Source organism: Trichomycterus rosablanca, chromosome 1 (genome assembly GCF_030014385.1).
Source record: "Trichomycterus rosablanca isolate fTriRos1 chromosome 1, fTriRos1.hap1, whole genome shotgun sequence".
Lineage (NCBI taxonomy): Eukaryota > Metazoa > Chordata > Actinopteri > Siluriformes > Trichomycteridae > Trichomycterus > Trichomycterus rosablanca.
In genome coordinates, this window is record NC_085988.1 from 65,998,149 (window position 1) to 66,025,041 (window position 26,893).

Genomic DNA, 26,893 nt, shown 5'->3' on the forward strand with positions numbered 1-26,893 from the left:
TTTCCTTGTTTGTTTAGGGCAGTTATCTGTTCTCTTAACTTTTTGGACAACTCTCTTGACTACACAAGACAGCAGCCTATACTATTCAGAGTCTTCGGTGAATAAAACAAGTTGGAGGCAGAATTTGTGGGCTGAGGGCATCTTTTGGCTTTCTCTATGCAAATAGCAAACCATAATAGATTTTATTGCTCTAGGGCCTAGTTTTTGATGTTATTGTATTGAGTTATATGTCTTTTCTTTTTGGTTTTTAATTACAAAAGGCTTCTAAATGGTTCCTGTCACCAAGAGTCCACTTGTCACCAGTTTTTCTTCTTGCTGATGGTCTGATGCTCTTGTCCATGTTTTAAGACAGCTGCTTCTGAAAGTTAATTATTTTCCAGTTTCGTGACCTACACGCCTGCAATCAAGCACCCACTTTTGGGCCCAAATCTTCAAAGCTTTGTTAAATCTGAAACTTTTTAGATCTTTAATAATTATCCTAATATAACTCAGCTTTGGTGTGTGATTCATTTCACCCACCATGTAGTGTTCCCGATGCTAATCAAAAGAGTACCAGTTCTACACGCTATTTATTCTGAAAATATCCTCTTATTTATTGTTGTTTGTTGTTGACATACCTAGTTCCTCCCCGGTTCTTTCTTCCTAAGCTTTTACTCCTCATACATCTAGCCGTGGCAGCTTCAGGATGCTCATTATGGATACACTGGGAGGTTGTGGTGCCTGAGCAGAGGTCCATTTGTCCAGAGTAATCTGGATGTATGTCAGGGCTCGCTGGTGCCTGTGGTTTTGGTGCCGACCATAATGAGTGTACGTAGTCGGGAGGTCAGTGTATTTAAAGGCCATTCTGACAGAGCACACTGGTGCAGAGAAGCCAGCTGGAACATCACCAAAGCTCATTTATTGGTTTTCACTAGAGCGTGTGTTTCACCGTTATATTTTTACTTTGATTGCTAAAATGATCTATCTCAAACAAATGTGAAATTAATAAGACTCACAGCCACAAAGGGTGTCTTGGGTAAACTTCGTTTTAGGTGTTCGGCTGTATGTTGTATGTTTTTGCCTCAGTAAGACATTTTCCTCAACCATTGTGGTCTGCTAAGAAAGATGTTACAGAGCACTCAAAATTCTAGTTAATTGCACCGTATCACAGTGTTTACATCTTTCACATGATGTATGACAAAACCGCTTTCTGCTGGAGTGCCAAATTTAAAATAATGAACTAGTGACAATACTGACTGAGTATTGACAGTTTATTAATGTGCAGTTTGGAATGAAATCTGTTTTAGTATTAAACAAGAAAGCTCTGCAACGACCATCACCTGGATCATCAAGTAGCTTTATGAAACTGTATTGCTTAATTAATCTAAGGGTGAATTAAATCCTGTTGTTGTCTAAACTGCAAACCTGATCTCCACATTTCACACTAGTCGCCATGCCATATTTTCCCCACAATGCCATACTAGATTTAATGTTGAATTACTTAAGACTATAAGAACTATGAGAACAACAATATAAAGTTGTTTACTGCTGAAGCCACATTGGAATTCCAGGCAATGAAAGAGCGGACCGGATTGCTCGAACATCGACGGAAGATAAGATCACCACGCGACCCATCTCCCCCACAGACGCCTTTCCAAAAATCTCCTCACTCGTTAAAAACAAATAGCGCTCAGGTGGCGCAGCGGTAAAAAGAAACGCGCTGCAACCAGGGCTGGATTCTGAGAAGCGTGGTATCGAATCCAGCCTTGCTTTACCGGTTCGAAGCTGAGTGGCTATATGAGCAACGATTGGCCGGTTGCTCATGTGGGGGGTGGGACAAAGAACCGGATGTGGGTCTCTCTTTGTCAGAATGCGATTGCGTTCTCTGCCGGCTGATTGGAGGCGCTTACACAGAGATGGGAGAGGGTGCCCTTGGGGTGTGTCTCTCCGCATGCAACGCTAGGTGGCGCCAAACTCGTCAATGTGTGGGTGGCAAAGATGCATCTGGCTGCTGCTCATGTTTCGGAGGGGATACGGGTTAGCTTCAATCACCTCCGTCAGGGCATGGTTCGGCATAGACATAGAGGAAGCACGATGCTAATTGAACAATTGGATGCGCTAAAAGGGGAGAAAAAGGGGTAAAAAATAAAAAATATATAAAAAAAATAGAAAATAAAAAACAAATAGGAAAATGAATGGTACAGTAAACCGCACAACAAACTGTTTGAAATTGAATCGAAGGTAGGAAAATCCTACATTAGAATGGATAGTTGTCTAAACCAGACTATTCTTACAAGATTCCACATTGAACACTCCAAATTGACACACAATGTAAATGTGCTTAAGACACTCAAGGTGCTGTCTTAGATAGACAGAATGCCTTTATTTGTCATATATACATATACATGTGTACAGTACAACGAAATTCTTTTTTTGCATATCCCAGCATGTCTAGAAGCTGGGGTCATTGTGCAGGATCAGCCATTGTACGGCACCCCTGAAGCCAAGAGGGTTAAGGGCCTTGCTCAATAACCCAACAGTGGCTACATGGCAGAGCTGGGATTCGAACTCTCAACCTTTTATTTGATAGGCTACCACTGTCCCTCCTCTATAGAAAACAATGGCACAGCCAGCGCAATGTGGTTTTGCCTTTTATTGTGTCAATACAGTCTAATGCCCCTTTCCTACTTCATGGTATTCTATGGCATTGTATGTTTTTAAATTTGTGATCCCACGTTAAGTAGTTGTTTCCATAGTCAAGTGATCCATACTTTACCCAAGTACCTGTGCTAAATTTGGTTATCCTTTATGACCAGCGAGCAAGCCGTATCAAAGCCGGTTGAATGGGTCAAATGGACTCTCCACTAGAGTGAGACCATAAAGTGTTATATTTAAAACCCAACTGCTAATTATTTTATTAAAGCTGTGAATGCAAACCTAAAATCTTATACCTGTTGCTATTACTATTGTTTACAGTTATTATAGCTTGATTTGCTCTTAGCATCTGGCCCAGAATGCCATCACAACCTCACCTTCATTAAACTCCTCTGACTGTCCCGAGTACCCTTGTGCAATCAGAAACAGATAATAGCACATGGAATGGAAAATGGGCTGAAGAGTGATTGTTGATTAGGGGCACAGTTTATTTCTTACAGGCATCAAATTCTAGATCCTTTGACAGAACCTAGGATTAAGAGAGCGCATCACTAATAAAATTAAGTCGAATTTAGAAGATATCATGGATAGATAGCATTAATACATGTAGGCCTAGACTGAACTACTGTTCACAAGTTGTTGTTTTTTTTTTCTCCAATTTACTGGGTTTAGTCTTTCTTTTCTTAGTCAGGAATCTAAGACCTGACATGCCAGTAGGTCATTACTACTTCTTTGTGCTTCTACACTGGGTTAAAGATTCTGTCTTTTGTAATGCATAAGTGCTGAGTAACAGAAGTTTAACTAGCTTACAAAAAATCAATGCCACTGCATTTTTGAGACATGTCCACAACCTAGGAATTGATTTTTTTTCACTAGTCTTCTTCAGATTGTGGTGATATTTATATTCACTCATCTAAAATGGACATAACCGGATTTAGCACTCCAAGCATGTCGATGTCAGGAGTGACGAGCGTGTTTAGCAGCTGGATGAACGTGGTGTAGAAATGGAACGAGGAACATTTTAAGCACACAGGACAGGGGAAATATATAGTGAAGCTTAGGCTAGATTTGCTTGACACACACTGAGCTGTCATTGTCGTCTCACTCTCACCACTGATACTCTGGAACTTATCACGGCTGCCTCTGCTGCACACGTTCCCCTGCCACTACTATCAGTCCAGACACACTCTTATTCTTTTTCCACCTCCTCTGTCCATAAACGTGAGCAGCAAAGTGTTCAACTTTTTTCCTCTGTAACTGAATCTGACCCAGCAGTGTCCATAGAACAGATTAAGAAACCCTCTAACACAGCTGTATTCTGATCTGTACACACCGAATCCAATTAATTACAAAGATTTTCGTGAGCATTCTTTCTGTCAAGTCTATGCGTTTTGGCGAAAATACTTTGTTCTTTACTTCGCTTGTGTTTTCTAATATTCTCTTTGCTCAGAAACATAATTGTTTGAAGCAATGGTACAGTTAAGATTAAAAAATGCATCCAATGGCGTTATACTGTAGTGTTTAGAGTTTAAATATATATGTAACTCTTTATCTACAAAAATGTGTCATTCTAAGAAGAACAAAATGAAAAATGGCTTTACCATGCAACCAGACAACAAATAAAAATGAGGTCAAGTCGAATAAATCACTAGGAACCAAAAAAACCATGGTGTTTTACCATGAGCCTCTTGTTCTCCAGACCTAATTTTAAAGAAAAGCAGTGTATGACATCTAGCAGGATTATTAAATACTCTCCTATTATTATTATTAAGCACCGTTGAGTCGATTCCAACTCCTGGAAACCATATGGATAGTGTTTCTCCAGAATATCCTGTCTTCTGCTTGGGTCGTCATGCTTCTTAATGGCTTGTTCACTGTTCCTCTAATTGTATCCATCCATCTTGTTCTTCCTGGCCATCTTCTTGCTCTTTTACCTTCAAGTCTTCTGAGCATAATTGTATTCTCCAATTAATTGGTTCTTCTTGTAATATGTCAGAAAAAACCGAGCTGCAATTGGGTAAATGGTTGCAATAAAAAGAAAAATCTGTCATTTGTTAATACTTTTGAATCTTTACATAACTGACAAAAGTAGTAAGAAACACTGATCAGCTTCATTGTACTTTGTTATATGAACCCATTTCAAATTAACAATCTGCAACACATTTAAAAAAAAGTTGGGACAGGGGCAAGATAATGTTAAAAAAAAATTATAGAATATAAAAGTTACATAGTTTTGAAGCATTGTACAATAAGGTGAATATGTAACAGGTGGGGAATCATGATTGGGTATAAAAGGAGGATTCACCAAAGGCTCAGTCTGTGCTCGCAATGATGGGTTGTGGCTCACCACCTTTCACTTTGTGTGAAGATTTAAGGGAGAATTGTCAATCAGTTCAAAAAGAGCATTTCTCAACACAACATTGCAAATAATGTAGATCTTTCACAATCTACTTTACATAATATTGTGAGAAGATTCAGGGAATCTGAAGAGATCTCAGTCTGTGTCGGGCATCACTAGAAACCACTGTTGAATGTATGTGACCTTTAAGCCCTCAGATGGCATTGCATGAGAGACCATCATGATACTGTCATAAATATAGCCACACATTCCATACCTGGGAGTACTTCAGAAAACTGTTGTCACTTAACACAGTTGCTGCATCAAGAAATGCAACCTTTTACACAAAGAGAAAGCCAAACATTAGTTTTAAACAGAAACACTGCCAAGTTCTCTTGGCTCGGGCTCATCTCAGATGAACCGAAAGACAGCAGAAAAGTGTTGTGGTCAGACGAGTCCACATTTCAACTTGTTTTTGGATAAAACAGATGTTGAGTTCTATGTGCCAAAATAAAAAGAACCATTCAGACTGTTATCAGTAAAAGGTGCCAAAGCCAACATCTGTCATGGTTGAGAAAGACACATGCTGCCATCATGATGACATCTTTTCCCGGACAGTCCCAACAACAGCACACTACAACAGCATGGCTTTGTAGACACACAGTGCATTTGCTTGACTGGCCTGCCTGCAGTCTAGGTCTGTCTCGTATTGAAAATATATAGTGCATCATGAAGTGGAGAATCAGACAATGGCTCTAGCTGCTGAGTCTCATATCAAACAAGAATCGAGAAAAATTCCACTTACAACCATATGTTCCAAACCATTCAAAAGTTTCATTAATAAGGAAGCTGATAGAACTCAGGGATAAACACGTCTCTGTCCCAACTTTTTTGGAGGATGTTGCAGGCATCAACTTTTAACACATCGTAGTATATTTACAAATATTATATTTACTAAATACAATGGAGTCAATCAGTAAAAACATTGGAAATATTTTCTTTCTTAATATGTGTGTTGAATAAAGATTCAATAGAATTAACAAATCACAGATTCATCTTTTATTGCATTTTACCTAAATGTCCCAACCTTTTCTGAAAATAAGTAACAATGAGACTATACTACTTAACTGTACTACTAAACACTTTTAGAATGCATCCCTCCAGCTTTAAAAGAAAAGAAATTGGACGTTAAAAACAATTGTTATGGACCCAGGACGTTGAAGCCAATATTACTGAAGTAAATTTACTGTCTTTTCTTTACCCCAGGCAGGAAGCACTACTGGCAGCTATCAGTGAGAAGGATGCCAATATTGCACTACTGGAACTGTCCGCCTCCAAAAAGAAGAAGACTCAGGATGAAGTGGCTCTTCTAAAGAGAGAGAAAGACAGACTGGTCCATCAGCTCAAACAGCAGGTACAATTCCAGCCTTGCATGAATGATAAACAATAAACAGATAAGACCCTGTAGTTTGTATGAAAAATATTACTGCTATGACCCCAGTAAGATGTAACTTTTGGAAAGCTCATTAAACCACCAACAGCCGACTCCTCTCCCAGCTGATTAGCGTTCATATGTGTGGTCAGCACTGTGACGTTAATTAGGGGATAATATGTGTAATGAAAAACCACTTTGAAACAAAATATAGGGAGAACGTTTGAAAAGGAATAGAACCAGGATTAGAACAGGCTAACATGGTACAGATGTGCAACCACAAATCCACTTGGCAGTGCAGTTTTCAAATTACTCACCTCCACTTTAGACCCCAATCAGCCATCGGCGAATGCAAGTAGCCAAGGGTGCCTCACACACCATTTCTGTCAGTTTTCTCCAGACCTGTTGCTAACCAGTGCATAAAATCAAGCATACAGTGATGCAGTCATCTTAGACAAACACTGGCATTAGTATAGGTCTTGGTAAAATGATTGACATTTCTTCATGGCCATAGTATATCTTTCCTGATAAACAGATGTGCTTTTATTGTGAATGAAAACATCAGCTCAGCTCCTATGTCATTGGCCACACAAGCTCAGAGAATTGTTCTGAATGAGTTCTGAATCTCATAGCACAGAAAAATCACCTGTGCTCTGTTGCAGCACTCACTTCAGAGTTTCAAACAGACTCCTAATGCCTAGTTCACGCTACACGATTTTTGCCCTGATTTTCGCTCGCCGACAGGTTGCTCCTAGATGTGGCAGCTCGGAAGCAAATCAGTGTTCACTTTGGGCTCGCAAATCGACTCTTTGACCACCATGTGTGAACTGTTCAACGACTCGCAGTTTGAGCGGCTCGCCATTCACTCGCAGACTCAAGAAAAATATCTAGCATGCTAAATATCTGGACCTGTCGCCGACTCAAAATCATGTAGTGTGTAAAAAGTGTAAATACAAGACACAGAGTGAGGGGAAACCCGGGGGGAGAAGTTGTAAGTGTATGGGGCAGGTGCATAATATAGTTTATATCAGAATACAACATCATACACAGGCTTTACAGTATTTGTGACTTATCACCCATGCCAAATCATAATACCAACGCTGCATTGCAAAAAATATTTAACTCCAGCTCTCTCTGCAGAACAATCCCTGCTGGCCACATGGTCAAATCCACTTCTTCACCCAGATTCATTTATTTTTCCTCCTTGCTGTTTTACGTTGCACATCAGCGCACAAACAACTTTGATCGCTCGCTTCTTGCTAACATGCATTTTTGGACATGGTATCATTAAACTCATCACTTCTCACGTGTGTTTTTGTGACAAAACATAGGTTGGGAGTCCAGACAGATTCGTCTGAGATTCCTCATGGTGATAGATCGTGTAGTGTGATCCCCTACCGCCGATCAGTTGTGTAGTGTGAAAACCACAATGATTTGAAAGACTCCCGATTACAAGTGATTAAGTTGTGAAGTGTAAACTGTACAGCGATCTGAACAGCTTGAAAGTCATATAGTGTGAACGTAGCATAAAGCAACATATACACAGGAGTTGTTTATCATAAGTACAAGTGAGGTCAAGTCCACCTCTACCATTTTACTCATATGAGTCCAAAGAACTTAGGACTCTACATAATTTGAGTTCCATCCTAAATGAGGAGTACCAAGGATTGTCTTCACCTATACTTTAGTAGATTTCTTTTATAAATTGCAGGCTTTCTTATTGCACTTACATATGATCTTTGCCTTATGCAACCATGGTCAAGCCACCAGAAATCATTTTCCCAATATTCTATTATGCATTATTTCCTTTTCCTCCCAATCTAGTACATACCAATCACCATAAAACACATCCTGATTGAATGCCCAAAATACAACAGTGAATGACAAAAACTACATATGCCCAATACAATAAAATAAATCTTCACCCAAGATTATATAGAAATAATCCTTCAATTCCTTAATAATGTAAAACTAAAAACATATATATATACAGTAATCCCTCCGCGAAAGGTGAAAATCCGCGAAGTAAAAACGTGTTTATATGGTTATTTTTATAACCCGATTCCATCGGCTTATAGCATCTTGTCATTAAAACCAATGGATTGAGGTAGCACAGCATGCTAACGTCAATATAACATCTCTCTTCATGTAACGATAACGGTTACATTTCCTGACAAGCCCGAACTTGCAAATAAAAACACTCGGTACAAGTTTATACAAGTTAAAAATCAGTAATATTTTATTTACGTTTGAAAAGAACTCCATTTGTTTGTCCGTACCTTCAGCCATGTTTATTTTTCTGTGAGAGAGGAGCACCTGACCCGCAATGAATTCTGGGATTGTCTTGATCACTAAGGAAGCGTTGGATGCACACTCATTTTTGAGTGAAAATAACGTTGAAACGTTAAGAAGTGAGGATATTAAGGCATCTAGGATTTGGAACAGCCTCCTAATCGGGAGCGCGCACAGGATGACGTGAAATGCGTCTATGTAGAGAGAGAGCTAGCTTTTCAAACACACCCCTTGTCTGCAGAAATCCGCGAACCAGCGAAAAATCTGCGATTTGTATTTAGACATGCTTGCAAATAAAATCCGCGATAGAGTGAAGCCGCAAAAGTCGACGCGCGATATAGCGAGGGATTACTGTATATATATATATATATATATATATATATATATATATATATATATATACAGTGTATCACAAAAGTGAGTACACCCCTCACATTTCTTCAGATATTTAAGTATATCTTTTCATGGGACAACACTGACAAAATGACACTTTGACACAATGAAAAGTAGTCTGTGTGCAGCTTATATAACAGTGTAAATTTATTCTTCCCTCAAAATAACTCAATATACAGCCATTAATGTCTAAACCACCGGCAACAAAAGTGAGTACACCCCTTAGTGAAAGTTCCTGTAGTGTCAATATTTTGTGTGGCCACCATTATTTCCCAGAACTGCCTTAACTCTCCTGGGCATGGAGTTTACCAGAGCTTCACAGGTTGCCACTGGAATGCTTTTCCACTCCTCCATGACGAGATCACGGAGCTGGCGGATATTCGAGACTTTGCGCTCCTCCACCTTCCGCTTGAGGATGCCCCAAAGATGTTCTATTGGGTTTAGGTCTGGAGACATGCTTGGCCAGTCCATCACCTTTACCCTCAGCCTCTTCAATAAAGCAGTGGTCGTCTTAGAGGTGTGTTTGGGGTCATTATCATGCTGGAACACTGCCCTGCGACCCAGTTTCCGGAGGGAGGGGATCATGCTCTGCTTCAGTATTTCACAGTACATATTGGAGTTCATGTGTCCCTCAATGAAATGTAACTCCCCAACACCTGCTGCACTCATGCAGCCCCAGACCATGGCATTCCCACCACCATGCTTGACTGTAGGCATGACACACTTATCTTTGTACTCCTCACCTGATTGCCGCCACACATGCTTGAGACCATCTGAACCAAACAAATTAATCTTGGTCTCATCAGACCATAGGACATGGTTCCAGTAATCCATGTCCTTTGTTGACATGTCTTCAGCAAACTGTTTGCGGGCTTTCTTGTGTAGAGACTTCAGAAGAGGCTTTCTTCTGGGGTGACAGCCATGCAGACCAATTTGATGTAGTGTGCGGCGTATGGTCTGAGCACTGACAGGCTGACCCCCCACCTTTTCAATCTCTGCAGCAATGCTGACAGCACTCCTGCGCCTATCTTTCAAAGACAGCAGTTGGATGTGACGCTGAGCACGTGCACTCAGCTTCTTTGGGCGACCAACGCAAGGTCTGTTCTGAGTGGACCCTGCTCTTTTAAAACGCTGGATGATCTTGGCCACTGTGCTGCAGCTCAGTTTCAGGGTGTTGGCAATCTTCTTGTAGCCTTGGCCAACAATTCGTCTTTTAAGATCCTCAGAGAGTTCTTTGCCATGAGGTGCCATGTTGGAACTTTCAGTGACCAGTATGAGAGAGTGTGAGAGCTGTACTACTAAATTGAACACACCTGCTCCCTATGCACACCTGAGACCTAGTAACACTAAGGAGTCACATGACATTTTGGAGGGAAAATGACAAGCGGTGCTCAATTTGGACATTTCGGGGTGTAGTCTCTTAGGGGTGTACTCACTTTTGTTGCCGGTGGTTTAGACATTAATGGCTGTATATTGAGTTATTTTGAGGGAAGAATAAATTTACACTGTTACATAAGCTGCACACAGACTACTTTTCATTGTGTCAAAGTGTCATTTTGTCAGTGTTGTCCCATGAAAAGATATACTTAAATATCTGCAGAAATGTGAGGGGTGTACTCACTTTTGTGATACACTGTATATATATATATATATATATATATATATATATATATATATATATATATATATATATATATATATATATATATATATATATATATACAGTACAGGCCAAAAGTTTGGACACACCTTCTCATTCCTGTGGTTAATTTAATGTGGTTAATGTGGTTAAATTTTCTACATTGTAGATTAATACTAAAGACATCCAAACTATGAAGGAACACATATGGAATTATGTAGTAAACAAAAAAGTGTTAAACAAACCAGAATATGTTTTATATTTTAGATTCTTCAAAGTAGCCATCTTTTGCTTTAATGACAGATTTGCACACTCTTTGAAATTTTCTCAACCAGCTTTATTAGGTTTCCACCTGGAATGGTTTTCAATGAATGTTTGTGCCTTGTCTAGAGTGAATTTTTGGAATTTGTTGCTTTTTTAATGTGTTTGAGACCATCAGTTGGGTTGTGCAGAGGTAGAGTTGGTAAAATATAAAACATATTCTGGTTTGTTCAACACTTTTTGGTTCACTACATAATTCTTCATAGTTTGGATGTCTTCAGTATTAATCTACAATGTAGAAAATAAAAATAATCAAGAAAAAACATTGAAGAGAATGTGTGTCCAAACTTTTGGCCTGTACTGTGTATATATATACATACAGTGTATCACAAAAGTGAGTACACCCCTCACATTTCTGCAGATATTTAAGTATATCTTTTCATGGGACAACACTGACAAAATGACACTTTGACACAATGAAAAGTAGTCTGTGTGCAGCTTATATAACAGTGTAAATGTATTCTTCCCTCAAAATATCTCAATATACAGCCATTAATGTCTAAACCACCGGCAACAAAAGTGAGTACACCCCTAAGAGACTACACCCCTAAATGTCCAAATTGAGCACTGCTTGTCATTTTCCCTCCAAAATGTCATGTGACTTGTTAGGGTTACTAGGTCTCAGGTGTGCATAGGGAGCAGGTGTGTTCAATTTAGTAGTACAGCTCTCACACTCTCTCATACTGGTCACTGAAAGTTCCAACATGGCACCTCATGGCAAAGAACTCTCTGAGGATCTTAAAAGATGAATTGTTGCGCTACATGAAGATGGCCAAGGCTACAAGAAGATTGCCAACACCCTGAAACTGAGCTGCAGCACAGTGACCAAGATCATCCAGCGTTTTAAAAGAGCAGGGTCCACTCAGAACAGACCTCGCGTTGGTCGTCCAAAGAAGCTGAGTGCACGTGCTCAGCGTCACATCCAACTGCTGTCTTTGAAAGATAGGCGCAGAAGTGCTGTCAGCATTGCTGCAGAGATTGAAAAGGTGGGGGGTCAGCCTGTCAGTGCTCAGACCATACGCCGCACACTACATCAAATTGGTCTGCATGGCTGTCACCCCAGAAGGAAGCCTCTTCTGAAGTCTCTACACAAGAAAGCCCGCAAACAGTTTGCTGAAGACATGTCAACAAAGGACATGGATTACTGGAACTATGTCCTATGGTCTGATGAGACCAAGATTAATTTGTTTGGTTCAGATGGTCTCAAGCATGTGTGGCGGCAATCAGGTGAGGAGTACAAAGATAAGTGTGTCATGCCTACAGTCAAGCATGGTGGTGGGAATGCCATGGTCTGGGGCTGCATGAGTGCAGCAGGTGTTGGGGAGTTACATTTCATTGAGGGACACATGAACTCCAATATGTACTGTGAAATACTGAAGCAGAGCATGATCCCCTCCCTCCGGAAACTGGGTCGCAGGGCAGTGTTCCAGCATGATAATGACCCCAAACACACCTCTAAGACGACCACTGCTTTATTGAAGAGGCTGAGGGTAAAGGTGATGGACTGGCCAAGCATGTCTCCAGACCTAAACCCAATAGAACATCTTTGGGGCATCCTCAAGCGGAAGGTGGAGGAGCGCAAAGTCTCGAATATCCGCCAGCTCCGTGATGTCGTCATGGAGGAGTGGAAAAGCATTCCAGTGGCAACCTGTGAAGCTCTGGTAAACTCCATGCCCAGGAGAGTTAAGGCAGTTCTGGGAAATAATGGTGGCCACACAAAATATTGACACTTCAGGAACTTTCACTAAGGGGTGTACTCACTTTTGTTGCCGGTGGTTTAGACATTAATGGCTGTATATTGAGTTATTTTGAGGGAAGAATAAATTTACACTGTTATATAAGCTGCACACAGACTACTTTTCATTGTGTCAAAGTGTCATTTTGTCAGTGTTGTCCCATGAAAAGATATACTTAAATATCTGCAGAAATGTGAGGGGTGTACTCACTTTTGTGATACACTGTACATATATATATATATATATATATATATATATATACATATATATATACATATATATATATATATATATTTATATATACATATATATATATATATATATATATATATATATATATATATATATATATATATATATATATATATATACAGTGTATCACAAAAGTGAGTACACCCCTCACATTTCTGCAAATATTTCATTATATCTTTTCATGGGACAACACTATAGACATGAACCTTGGATATAACTTAGAGTAGTCAGTGTTCAGCTTGTATAGCAGTGTAGATTTACTGTCTTCTGAAAATAACTCAACACACAGCCATTAATGTCTAAATAGCTGCAACATAAGTGAGTACACCCCACAGTGAACATGTCCAAATTGTGCCCAAATGTGTCGTTGTCCCTCCCTGGTGTCATGTGTCAAGGTCCCAGGTGTAAATGGGGAGCAGGGCTGTTAAATTTGGTGTTTTGGGTACAATTCTCTCATACTGGCCACTGGATATTCAACATGGCACCTCATGGCAAAGAACTCTCTGAGGATGTGAGAAATAGAATTGTTGCTCTCCACAAAGATGACCTGGGCTATAAGAAGATTGCTAACACCCTGAAACTGAGCTACAGCATGGTGGCCAAGGTCATACAGCGGTTTTCCAGGACAGGTTCCACTCGGAACAGGCTTCGCCAGGGTCGACCAAAGAAGTTGAGTCCACGTGTTCGGCGTCATATCCAGAGGTTGGCTTTAAAAAATAGACACATGAGTGCTGCCAGCATTGCTGCAGAGGTTGAAGACGTGGGAGGTCAGCCTGTCAGTGCTCAGACCATACGCCGCACACTGCATCAACTCGGTCTGCATGGTCGTCATCCCAGAAGGAAGCTGACGCACAAGAAAGCCAGCAAACAGTTTGCTGAAGACAAGCAGTCCAAGAACATGGATTACTGGAATGCCCTGTGGTCTGACGAGACCAAGATAAACTTGTTTGGCTCAGATGGTGTCCAGCATGTGTGGCGGCGCCCTGGTGAGAAGTACCAAGACAACTGTATCTTGCCTACAGTCAAGCATGGTGGTGGTAGCATCATGGTCTTGGGCTGCATGAGTGTTGCTGGCACTGGGGAGCTGCAGTTCATTGAGGGAAACATGAATTCCAACATGTACTGTGACATTCTGAAACAGAGCATGATCCCCTCCCTTCGAAAACTGGGCCTCATGGCAGTTTTCCAACAGGATAACGACCCCAAACACAACCTCCAAGATGACAACTGCCTTGCTGAGGAAGCTGAAGGTAAAGGTGATGGACTAAACCCAATTGAGCACCTGTGGCGCATCCTCAAGTGGAAGGTGGAGGAGTTCAAGGTGTCTAACATCCACCAGCTCCGTGATGTCATCATGGAGGAGTGGAAGAGGATTCCAGTAGCAACCTGTGCAGCTCTGGTGAATTCCATGCCCAGGAGGGTTAAGGCAGTGCTGGATAATAATGGTGGTCACACAAAATATTGACACTTTGGGCACAATTTGGACATGTTCACTGTGGGGTGTACTCACTTATGTTGCCAGCCACTTAGACATTAATGGCTGTGTGTTGAGTTATTTTCAGAAGACAGTAAATCTACACTGCTATACAAGCTGTACACTGACTACTCTGTTATATCCAAGTTTTATTTCTATAGTGTTGTCCCATGAAAAGATATAATAAAATATTTGCAGAAATGTGAGGGGTGTACTCACTTTTGTGATACACTGTATATATATATATATATATATATATATATATATATATATATATATATATGTATATATGCTGTATATGTATATATATATATATATATATATATATGTATATATATACCTGTATATATACAGGGGTTGGACAAAATAACTGAAACACCTGTCATTTTAGTTTCAGTTATTTTGTCCAACCCCTGTATATATATATATATATATATATATATATATATATATATATATATATATATATATATATATATATATATATATATATATATATATTAGGGCTGTCGAAGTTAACGCGATAATAACGCATTAACGCAATCTTAATTTAACGCGATTAAAAAAAATAGTGCCATTAACGCAATTTCTAGTTCATGTTGAGACTTGACTGGTAGAACAAACGTTTTAATGTCGGACTTGCCACCGTTTTTCATTTGCGGTTTGTTAACAAAATGTAAAAGAGCGTCGTAGCATTTGCACTTGCATAATAAAGAAATAAATACACGCTATATTCACAAGTTGTCGGGAGCAGAACACTTTATTAACTTATTCTGTTACGGTAAAGAATACCGGACAGCTGAGTCAAGCACGTTAGTCCATGAACTATGGAAGCCCCAAAGGGTCAAAACACACTCACTTCGTGTAGAAACGTCCATCAAACCATTGGATAGTATTACTGCCTAGTATGTGAGTGAATAAAACTCCCTTACAGTTTTCTCTTGTCCCAGCAGTTTTTAACATCAGTACATTTAGCATAAAATGTGTTCACCATTTTAATTGTAACATTTCACTTAAAAATCCTTGTTTTCTATAACATTTACACAGATTTTTTTTAATGCGATTAATCACGATTAACTATATGAAATTCTGAGATTAATCGCGATTAAAAATTTTAATCGTTTGACAGCCCTAATATATATATATATATGTATATATGCTGTATATGTATATATATATATATATATGTATATATATACCTGTATATATACTGTATATATATATATAATACAGAAGAAATAAAACCAGCATAAAACATTCATTCCTGCCATGAATGTCATATATATGACATGCTGTTATAAAAACAAACAAACAAAATCTCTCAATCTAGTCTAATTACCCAGTTGTATGTCCTTAACTGCTGCTGACCCCTAACCTGACAGAGGAGGACTGTACCTAACACACACCTCCTCCGACATGTGTGCAGTTGTCAAATGCTTCTTTTCATTGCTAAAGACGGGTTCACACAGAGAGCCGTGTGCAGGCGCCATTGACCAGCCAGCAGAGGCCATAATTGACATTTACATTTTTGGCATTTAGCAGATGCTTTTATCCAAAGTGACTTGGGTACTAGGTACTAGTCCAGTACCTTAACCGCTAGGCTACAACTGGCCCTTTGAACCATGAAACAATAATAAACAGACACAGCCAGTAATATCAGTGTAGCAGATGGACAATAGCAAAGCTGAGATACAAAAAACACACCTACAACAACTAGCAATGTCTATAAAGAATGCCAAGACTATTCTTCTGAACGAAATCTTATACCTCTCTGCGCTCTGGTGGCACAGTGGTAAAATTATGCTAGCCTATTGCCGCTGGGATCCAGGGTTCAAATCCCCAGTGGTGCTATCAGCCGGTCAGATTTCTGCATACAAACAGGATTGACTTTGCTGGGGGAAGTCGGGGGCATCCTGTCCAGGGTGTGTTACTGTATTGCGCCCAGCGATTTTAGAGAAACCGGACCCACTACGACCCTGACCAGAATAAAGTGGTCTTAAGAGACACTTTGTAATAACTTTAAAGACTTAATTAAGCTTTAAGACACTGAAAAGGAGTTGAATTAGCAAAACCATCACACATTGGTTCTTATTCTTACCCAGCCAGTCTCATTTTCTCTCAGCCTTAGCACTAAACTATTACCATGCTAATACTCTACACTCTGTTTGGGAAGATGGTCTCAACACTGTGATCCACTGCAACCATTACCCCTCTCTCAGCCTAAAAGCTGTGCTGGCTTAAAGCCTGCAAAAAAAAAACCTGACCTGCATGAAATGTCCATAAAACATTTGATATGCCATAAAATGTATCCTCTTTGCCCCTACACGGACCGAAGAAGCTGCATTAATCCCGGCGGTTATAGCTTAGCATGGTGCAGCGCATTAATCATTCTCCAGCTCCTCCTGCTCATATTTGAAATCTTTATGACACCCCAGTGGCTAAGCGGGTTTCTCAGCCTTCACAGTGGTCTTTCTGTCTCGTGTGAGGTGTGGGATGGTTAGTGTGGTCTACCCCCTTCTGCTATGCGTCATAATGCTCGGCCTCCGACTGATGGATCACAGCGGAGACTTCCTGGCTTTTCCCATGTTAACTGTATGTCAGCGTACAGTGTTGTGCATGTGTGTACAAAGGAGACTGTATTTCAGGGTTCTTATATCAGCCAGTAGTCTTTTCAAGGTCTTCGCCAGTGTTTGGTTTGTTTTAGCTCTGTGTACTCAGGGGTAGCTAATTGTAACTGATATGCAGTGCACACAGGTCACATGAAGCGTACGTGATTGTGGCTACGGTGCGTTTTCTCCACAGGGTGTGTGGACCGGGTGTGTGGCAGCATATGTGTTTAATGGACTGTGGATGATCGAACGTGGTTTCTGGGTAGCATGTAGGTGGATATAAAAGGTCTACACACCCATTTTCAGTGCCAGCCAAGATAAATCATTTCAGATTTATTTCCACCTTAATGTGACCTATAATTTGTGTGATTTAGTTGAATACAAATTGAAATCGTTCAGAGAGGAGAATCTAAATTAAAAACTACATTTACATTTGCAGCATTGAGCAGATGCTTTTATCCAGAGCGACTTACAATTGGGACCGAATACAGTTTGAGCAATTGAGAACTTAGGACCTTGCTCAGGGGCCCACAAGTGGTGGTGGTATGGCTTGAACTGGCAACCTTATGATTACTAGTCCAGCATCTTAACCACTGAGCTACCACTGCACACTACAATAACATGATTGCTTAAGTGTGCACACCCTCTTGTGATTAATCTGTGTTCAGATTTAACCAATCACATACAAAATCATGTTAACTAGTATTCAGTGACCTGTCATCAATTCTAGTGACTCTTATTAACCCCATATAAAGTTCAGCTCTAGTAGGATTTATTTAGTTGCATCTTACAGCAAAAGCCATGGTCCATAAAGAGCTTACAAAGCATCAAAGAGATCTCACTGTTGAAAACCATCAGTTACCAAGAACTGGATGTTCCTCCAAAACTAATAAAAAAAATCGAGAAGAAAACTGTTCAGGGAGGCTGCTAAGAGGCCTACATCATCATTAAAAGAGCTGCTTCTGTTTTTGTACTACATGTGAAACATATTCTTCATGTGTCTGGGCTGTGGGGTAGGGTGGCAAGAAAAACATCCAAGCCCGGCTACATTTTGCAAATACCTACATCAAGTCTGTCAAAAGCATGTGGGAAAATGTGTCATGGTCAGATGAGACCAAGATTGAACTTTTTGACCATGAAAAGGTATGTTTGGTGCAAAACAACACTGCACATCACTAAAAGAACAACATACCCACAGTGAAGCATGGTGGTGGCAGCATTATGCTTTGCATTTATAAACCTGCTAAAAAGCTGAAGATGAGGAGGAATGACCCAAAGCATATCTACACATCAACAAAAGATGGCTTCACCAGAAGAAGTTTTGGAATGGCCCAGCAAGAGCAGAGACATGAATCCAATTAAAAATCTGTGGGGTGACCTGAAGAGGGCTGTGCACAGTACATGCCCTCAAGATCTGAACATATCTGAAGCGCTTTTGCAAGAAAAAATGGGCAAAGACTGGCAAGTCGAATATACCATGCTGATAGACACCCACCCAAACAGACTGAATTCTGAAATATATATACTGTATAATAGCAATGTAAAAATACTGTAAAATAGCAATTAGTTTTTTTTATAATTACATGCACACCAGTCAGATCATAATTACATTTATTTAGTGCACTTGGTAACCACATACTCTATCTGGATAAACTGAATAAGTGGTTAACTTTTTGTGGCAATGCCTTGGTCAGCCAGTAATTGCGGTAGCAAAGACACCTGAATGGTCAACAGCACAGCTGATATAGAAGCATCAGATCTCAGTGCTGGGCTGGTACATTAGACTGCTGTGCGGAATTCTAAAACCATGTCTATGCTTAAGCATCACTCACTCTGGGCTGCTTTTAAACCTGGATAAATTACTAGACTAGTAATCAGAAGGTTGCTGGTTTCAAGCCCCACCACTGCCAGGTTGCCACTGTTGGGTTCTTGAGCAGGGTCCTTAACACTCAATTGTAAGTCACTTTGGATAAAAGCATCTGATAAATGCCATTTGTGTAAATGTTAACAATACATGGACACTAAATGTCATGTCTCATGTAATTAATGGTTTTCTGTCTTGTTTTTTGTACGTCCTGCCACTGAGCCACCACTGCTTTTTCACATCAGCCATGCATAAAGCAAACATTTTACTGAATTTTCTACTTCTGCCTTTTTCATTGAGGTCTTTTTATGTGCATTTCCAAAACTCTCATGAAAGAGTGGGACTGAAAGCTATCTGTTACATCTAATGACCAAACACTCTTATGTTCCTATCCTCATGGTAAGGAAATGACGAAATGATTCAGACCAATTACTGTCTGTTGCTCCCCTGAGACTATGTTAAAAAGTATCATTGTAGCCTTAGACTTAAACACTGTTGCTACTTCCCACAAGTTATGGAAGGCTTTCAGTAATTATATCCTGTCAGAAGTTGTGGCTTCTGATTATCTGCTGCCATAACTAAGTCTGGCTGGCTAATACTGCTGTTCTTGTAAGGCTCAGTTACAGTTGGCACTCTTTTGGTGGGTTTTTTTTGTCAGCAAAGCCAGAGTTTCGGCTCTCAGTGGCAGTACAAAACCATTTCGTCCCAGAGAAAGCCACAGAGAACGTAAAACGTTAAAATGCCTTAATGCAGCCAAGGCTACCACATGGTGGTGAGGGAAAATGAGTGTGGAGAAGTAAAAGTGTGTTTGTGTGTCCAGTTGCATCGTACTGCTTCCAAGACAGAAACTGCTGTCCATGTTTGAAAGCATCGTTTTACTAGGCTGAAAATGCAGGCGTTTTGTTGCATGGGCAAAGCTGCAGGTGCCTCATAGCCCAGCTGTGGCCAAGCATAGCACTGCCCTTAAATTAGAGCGTAGGGCCCTGGAGCTAGTAACAGGGATGAGAAAGGGGTGCAGCAAATTGAGCAAGGATGGGGGAGGGATACGAAAACAAAAACATCAACAAATAGTTGATTCATTAGGGAACCTGTTTGGCTGCAGGCCACAGGCTTATCCATCAGCGGCGAGCGGACCTTTGGGGCGCTGTGGGATTGTACCCATCAGCCCTGAACTTTTCTTGGACTCTGAGCAAATCTGGCTGTTCATTTGTAGTGGGGCTGGGGGGTGCATTAAAATGAGTCGCTGTGTTTTCAGAACATTCAGACCTCAAACACCATCAGCTAAATGTCTGTTTGAGCAAGTCATGTAAGCGTTTAATGTGCGACTCCAGTGCTGTAGAGATTTTCCACTCAGCCGCTGATTATACAGGACGGGATTAACATTTTATAGTCTGTTTATCAAAAGGAAAGCTTATCCGATAAGCACAAACAATGGATTGTTGAGTCTTGTGATTATAATGTTGGAAACATTGACCACCACTGTTAGTTTAAAGCCATTTAACAAATCTAATTAGTTCTTTGTTTATTTCATGGTATTATACCGCTAGCTTTACATGGATCATGTCAGGTTTTCATCATAATGTCCATAAACTTTGTAAACCAGTTACTATTAGGACATCTGGTCCTCAGACCTCTGTGTGAATTGCCACTTTCATTTTCCTCACCATGATGGAAGTTATTCATTTCATTGTCCAGCTTTAGTCTCTCCCTGCATTCTTTATATGTTCCTTGTGTGTTTTCAGAAAATATGACATTTTATCGATCAGAAGTATACACTGATCAGCCATAACATTAAAACCACCTCCTTGTTTCTACACTCACTGTCCATTATATCAGTTCCACTTACCATATAAGAGCACTTTGTATTTCTACAATTACTGATGGTAGTCCATCTATTTCTTTACATACCTTTTTAACCTGCTTTCACCCTGTTCTTCAATGGTCAGGACCACCACAGAGCAGGTATTATTTAGGTGGTGGATCATTCTCAGCACTGCAGTGACACTGACATGGTGGTGGTGTTTTTGTGTATGTTGTGCAATTGAGGGTTAAGGACCTTGATCAGGGGCCCAAAGTGGCAGGCTGGTGATGGTAGGGCTTGAACGGGGAACCTTATGATTACTAGTCCAGTACCTTAACCACTAAGCTACCATGACCCCAATAAACGATTTGAAGTGCACTTGTGGTTCAACACGTTCTTGCTAGACTGCTATTTGGAACATAGCCACATTTAGTTATCCCAGCAAAGTAGTTTTAAGGGATTTTGCTCGTGGGCTCAACAGTGGCAACTTGGCTGTAATGGGGATTGAACAGACAACCTTCAGATCACCAGTCCAGCACCTTAACCATTGAGCTAACAAAGCCATAAATAATTGACTACAGTTGGCAAGGCTGCATGAATTAGGGCATTGGCAGTAATCACAGAATTCCAATTTAAGCCCTACCATTTCCAGGTTGACACCTGGAATCGTTGGATATTGGATCGTTGAGCAAGGCTTTCAACCTTTATTGCTTTTTGTATTCAGTCTTGATGCATCTTAGTGTCGTAATTGTACAGTATGGAAAGTATGGACAGTATGGGTGCTGCACTGGCCTGCCTGCAGTACTGACCTGTCTTCGGTATGGAATGTGTGGAGACTTTTAAAATGAAAAATGCAACAACAACCCAGTACTGTTGCACACCTTAAGACATGTTTGCAGGAAGAATGAGACAAAATAACACCTGAAACACTAAATCGCTTGGTATTCTCAGTGCTAAAACGTGTTTTATGTGTTGTGAGAAAGAATGGCAACATTAAAAAGTGGTAAATCCTTCACTGTCCCAACTTTTTTGGAATGTGATTCAGGCCTGAAATGCAGGAATGGATGTTTATTAACAAATGATATTAGATTGACCAAACAAAAATGAAATATCTTAGGTTCATACTGTCTGCATTGAAAGACAACCCAATTATTTACAAACAATTATATATATAAGCCTAAAATACATGGAATAGTGGTCTCTCTCGCAGAGGTTAGAAAGACAACCCATAATGTCAACGTGCAGGGAGTGTAGGCAGTCAGATTCAATCCAACAACCACACCAAACAGCTCTGCTATTCATCCGACTTATGGAACACTGCTGACACTGTCTACAGTCAAGTGAGCTTTAAAAATGCTGACCAGAATAAAACAGTTAAGGAAAATAAAATAAAAAGAAGCATGCTGAATGGAGAGTATGAGCACATTCATGTGTGTCAATCTTACACACCTGAACTGAGACACTTTAAAGGTGACCAGGGAGAGAGCTCAATTCATGGAACAAGGAATTTTAAGCATATTTTTCCAGAAATATTGAGCACGTTTGCACACCTCTTATGGAACCACTACCTCACTCATTTACTAAAAAGTAGGATAAGTGCACCATTCATACTTTGGCTTTATTGGTGGCCCATTATGGCTCTATGAAACATTGAAATCCAGACATAAATATGAAGAGAGCAGTTACAGCCATACTGACCCATTAAAGAGTTCCTTAAGAGTTAATAGCATTAATGTCAAACAGCATTAATAAGTCAGGGTGCTTCACATTAAGAGAATAAAGAACAACCACATTGGCCAAAACAGTTCCAGGGCCGTTTTCACATTTGGTTCGAGTAACTGAGACTGTTCGCAGTATTAATTCTGGCTTTAGTTAGGGAAGAACTGAATCACAGATTTAGGTGAAGCTTTTAAGTTTAAGCTGTTAGCTTCTAAATAAAAGTAATTGTCCTTTTATGACCTGTATTGATCTGCTTTTAAACTAATTTACTTGTTACTGTCCAAACCTTTCATCACTTCTTTAAGTGAATGAGAGATCAGTTCCTAAAAACTACTAGTTCTAGTTATTAGTTCTACAATTTCTACAGCATTGGCCAATACAGAGGCTCACCGTTACTAAGCATGCTTCAAGGCAGTTTGAATCCAGCATCCTAGAGGTGAAAAGTAAAGATGCTTCTACTAAAATTTAGTACATTGTTATACATTATAAATAAATCCTCAACATAACAACTGAACACCAACAACATGTGTTAACAGAGTATGTGTTCCTAATAAAGAAGGAAGGCCAGGAGGTTTAAACATTTAAAAATCCCAACAACACTGCTACACCTGATGCACTTATACCAACCACTACAGCATCTACAGCATAAATCACACACTTCTATTTACAGTGACGTACATTTCTGATTGAACACAGTGCAAGCAATTGAGGCTTGAGGGCCTTGCTTATTGACCCAACAATAGCAAATTTCTGAGGGTGGGACTTGAACCAGCGACCTTGAGATTAATAGCCCAGCACCTTAACCTTTGAGCTACCAATGCTTTTCTATCAAGTTATTACTTGCAAAGATGAGAATTGACAGTTGGCATTCTTTAGGGTTTCCTTTTCAATGATATAAGTGGTACAGGGGGTGACACAGGGAGTGCACAGATCAACAGGTGGTTTACAGTCAGTAAATGTATACCCATGATGTTTATCTGTATTGTAGGTGGAGCTTATGAAATAATGAATGAATATATGTATCAGATAGCTGTACTTGGTGCTAATAGGTGCTAAGTGAGTGTATAACAGGTGAACAATGGCTGCAGTTGCATTAACCTAAACAAGCATAGGTTGAGTGGATCAGATTCACTTGGTCAGAGTCATCAATGTGCTTCAACAGAAAGGAGTCAAGTAAAGACTCATCTGATGCACTATACAAAAAAGTAACCTGTTCCAGACACTAAAAAAAATTTGAGAAATGTATGTCATTTCATTTTTATTCAACCGATTCATCCTGGTCAGGGTTGTGGCAGGTTCAGTCCAGCTGGGAAACACTGGGCACAAGACAGGAATACCCTGGACAGGGCAGCAATCCATCGCAGGGCTTCAGCTATCCCCATCTTTTGGCATAGCCAATCATGTATGGGTAGATGCCCAGCCGGCCAGTAGCATTTGGTAGATTCAAATCTAGATCTCAGCGGTGGTGGGCAAGTGTGATAGACCGCTCTGCCACTCGAGATCAACAGGTCTGCCACTCGAGCAGCCTTTGCTTTTTGCAAATTTCTTTTAAGTTACTGTGGGGATACATGCTTTGTAATGTAAAACACTGTACTTTGGACCGCAGCTCCCACTGTATGGTTATGTGGGTAAATCTGTTTTATGTCTGTCAACATCAAACCACTTTCCAAGTGGCTGCTGGATCAGATCTGAAAATGTCGTCTAATTTAGTGGCCACTGTGTTCTAATGCGCAAGCCCACCATTGCTGAGCTCTCAAGCACTTAGCTGTGCTATCCTCTGGCCGGACGTCCATATTGGCACAATTGGCTGTGCCTGAAGGAGGGAAAGGTGAAACGTTTCCTTGTTGCAGCAACCTCTCCAACCCCTGATGGCTGATTTACGGATCTCAGTACGGCTCTCTGTGACACACTGTGAGCCTCTAGCAGCCGAAGACCATGCGCATATCAGAGGGGCCATGTGATAGTCTGTGGCTTTCATCAGCCAGAGTGGTGGTCTGTGGCAGCTGAGGACGTTACACTCTGGGAATTGGACATGACTAGATCGGGAAAATAGGGAAAATGTTGAAATAGATTGAGAAAAACTACACAAATTAATTGATAGAACTAATGTTGATTGAAGGTCATGTTGATCACATAGCGATCATGCTGCTTTAACATTGTTTTTTCTCTTTGGATATTCTAGCATCTATTCTCAAACGCAATATGAAAATCAGGCTCAATGAACAGGGTTATATTCTTGGTTCTCACGTAGTAATCTTCGTCAAGGGTGTAGAGAGCACAATGGCACTGGTGTAGCATGCTATCAGTAAACTGTTTACTCAGTGCTCAATTCCCAATGAAATACTTTCATTCAGTTACAGTCTGGCTTCTCATAACCGTCAGTTCTGGAACCCAGGATGTATGGAACCTGTACCTGGGAGCTAATATCACTAAGCTACTATAGCCTCTAATCCTGCTTCTAAAACTGCTTCCTTATATATGTGGATGTTGTAGCACATGTTTCGAGAATACAAGACATGAGTAAATACGAGTAAGGTCAGGAACTCTTTAAGGGGTCACTGGATGCTTCAGAGAGGTCAGATGTCTTTTAGTCTACCAGACTACCTGGCTCTGTTAGGAAGCTCCTACTGCTGTGACCCCAATTATGAGATTAACCTTAGTGATCAGGGTTAAAGCTGCCAATCATGAGTGCATACATTTGCAGTTGTGAGTCAGCATTGTGTCACATAGAAGATGCATTAAATTATGAATTGAGATAATGAATTCTTTATTTGAGAAGGAAACCAGAGACCAGAGACCAGCATTCTTGCCCATTGCTATCAGAGCACTGGAAAGCGAACATAAACACTAATGATACAAATGTAGAAACAGCATGTATCATAAAAACCAGCCAGAAAAGCACATCTATAGGAAATGATTGGCTGTTGGGTTTTAGTTCTGGTTTTTAGATCACAGTGTTTTATCTGGACTTTCTGTCTTTTAGGAGACAAGAGTAATTAGATTGCCCTATGTCTCTATCTTCTGATAATTTTTTTCCAAGCTTCATATAATCAATTTTTTTCTCAGACTGCATATGCTGTGTAGGAAATCGCTTTATTATGTAAATTCATTATTTACGTTATACATTATTTACATTATAACGTTCACTTCCCTTTGATTTAGATGAAGCACTTAAGTCTAAGCTGTTAGCTTCTAAATAAAAATAATTGTCCTTTTAAATCACTTCTTTAAGTGGATGAGAGATCAGTGTCTTGTTTCCAAAATAATTTCAGTAATATTTGTAATATTTGTGTCAGTAATACAATAGTGCTGGATTTTGAAAGCAGCAGATGCTGTACACACAAGCAATCTTAAAATAAAACTTGTCTTGTATGACTTAAATAATTAATAATAATAATAATACTAAGCTCAACTTATATAGCGCCTTTCACCCAGCTCAAGGTCACTGTACAATAAGGAAGCCTTAAATTCAGAAAGAGCAGAGATAGAATGAAGAATAGAGGGCAGAGAGTTTCAGAGTGCTGGGACGGCAACGCAAAAAGATCTGCCTCCCATAGTAGACAGCCTAAATCTGGGAACGGAAAGCAGATTAGCGTCCAAGGACCTCAATCTGCGTGATGGTGTGTGATGTGTGAGTAGTTTAGCGAGATAGGCGGACCGTGAAGTGCTTTGAAGGTGAGAACTAGTGTTTTATATTGAATGCGTATGGAAATCGGAAGCCAGTGAAGTTTTTCCAGAACAGGAGTAATGTACTCATTCCCCCTGGTAAAGGTCAAAACCCTAGCAACAGCATTCTGAATGGTTTGTAGGGGACGGAGGGTTTTGGCTGGAAGTCCATACAGTAGGGAATTACAATAGTCTAATCTGGTGGACAAAAGCGTGTCAGTGTTTCCACAACCTCAAGAGAAAGAGGTCATTAAAGGGTCTTTTAACTGACCCCTGCTTTTCCAGAGACATGGTCTTGCAGAGAGACGTACTACATACAGAGAGACGCTCAATGTCAAGCAAGCCCAGGAATTACAATCCCAAGAAATGTAACTAGACCTAAACTGGCCAATATTGACCACTTCACACCAAATCCAGTTTATATACTTTTGTCCAAAAGGTATTTGTTTGGGTGGTGAATACCATGATTTATGGTAACATTTATTTCACCAGTTTTCCCAATGTAGATGCTAAAGCATGAATCTGCAAGTCTTTCATCACTCTGGCTTTCTCTGTCTGGTTAGAGATGCTTGTTGAAGTTTTTTATAGGTGCTAGATGCACTTGATGCCGTGTAATCTTACGTCTTGGGGCTAACTGTTTGTTTTTACATTTATTTTAGGTATGAATGTGTGCTTTTATCCAAATGCTGGGAAAGCACTATACCCTCTGTACAAACTCTCTCT

The 26,893-nt window shown here is 40.1% G+C and overlaps 1 protein-coding gene across 5 annotated transcripts in view; it reads left to right on the forward strand.

The window, feature by feature from the left end:
- The window catches only part of erc1b (ELKS/RAB6-interacting/CAST family member 1b), a 339,387-nt gene that overhangs the window by 249,062 nt on the left and 63,432 nt on the right, over positions 1–26,893 (forward strand). For all 5 annotated transcript variants that reach the window (XM_062995237.1, XM_062995245.1, XM_062995260.1 and 2 more), the window contains one exon: positions 6,239–6,386. In XM_062995237.1, coding sequence (XP_062851307.1) covers positions 6,239–6,386 — 148 coding nt within the window. The remainder of the gene's footprint in view (positions 1–6,238; positions 6,387–26,893) is intronic.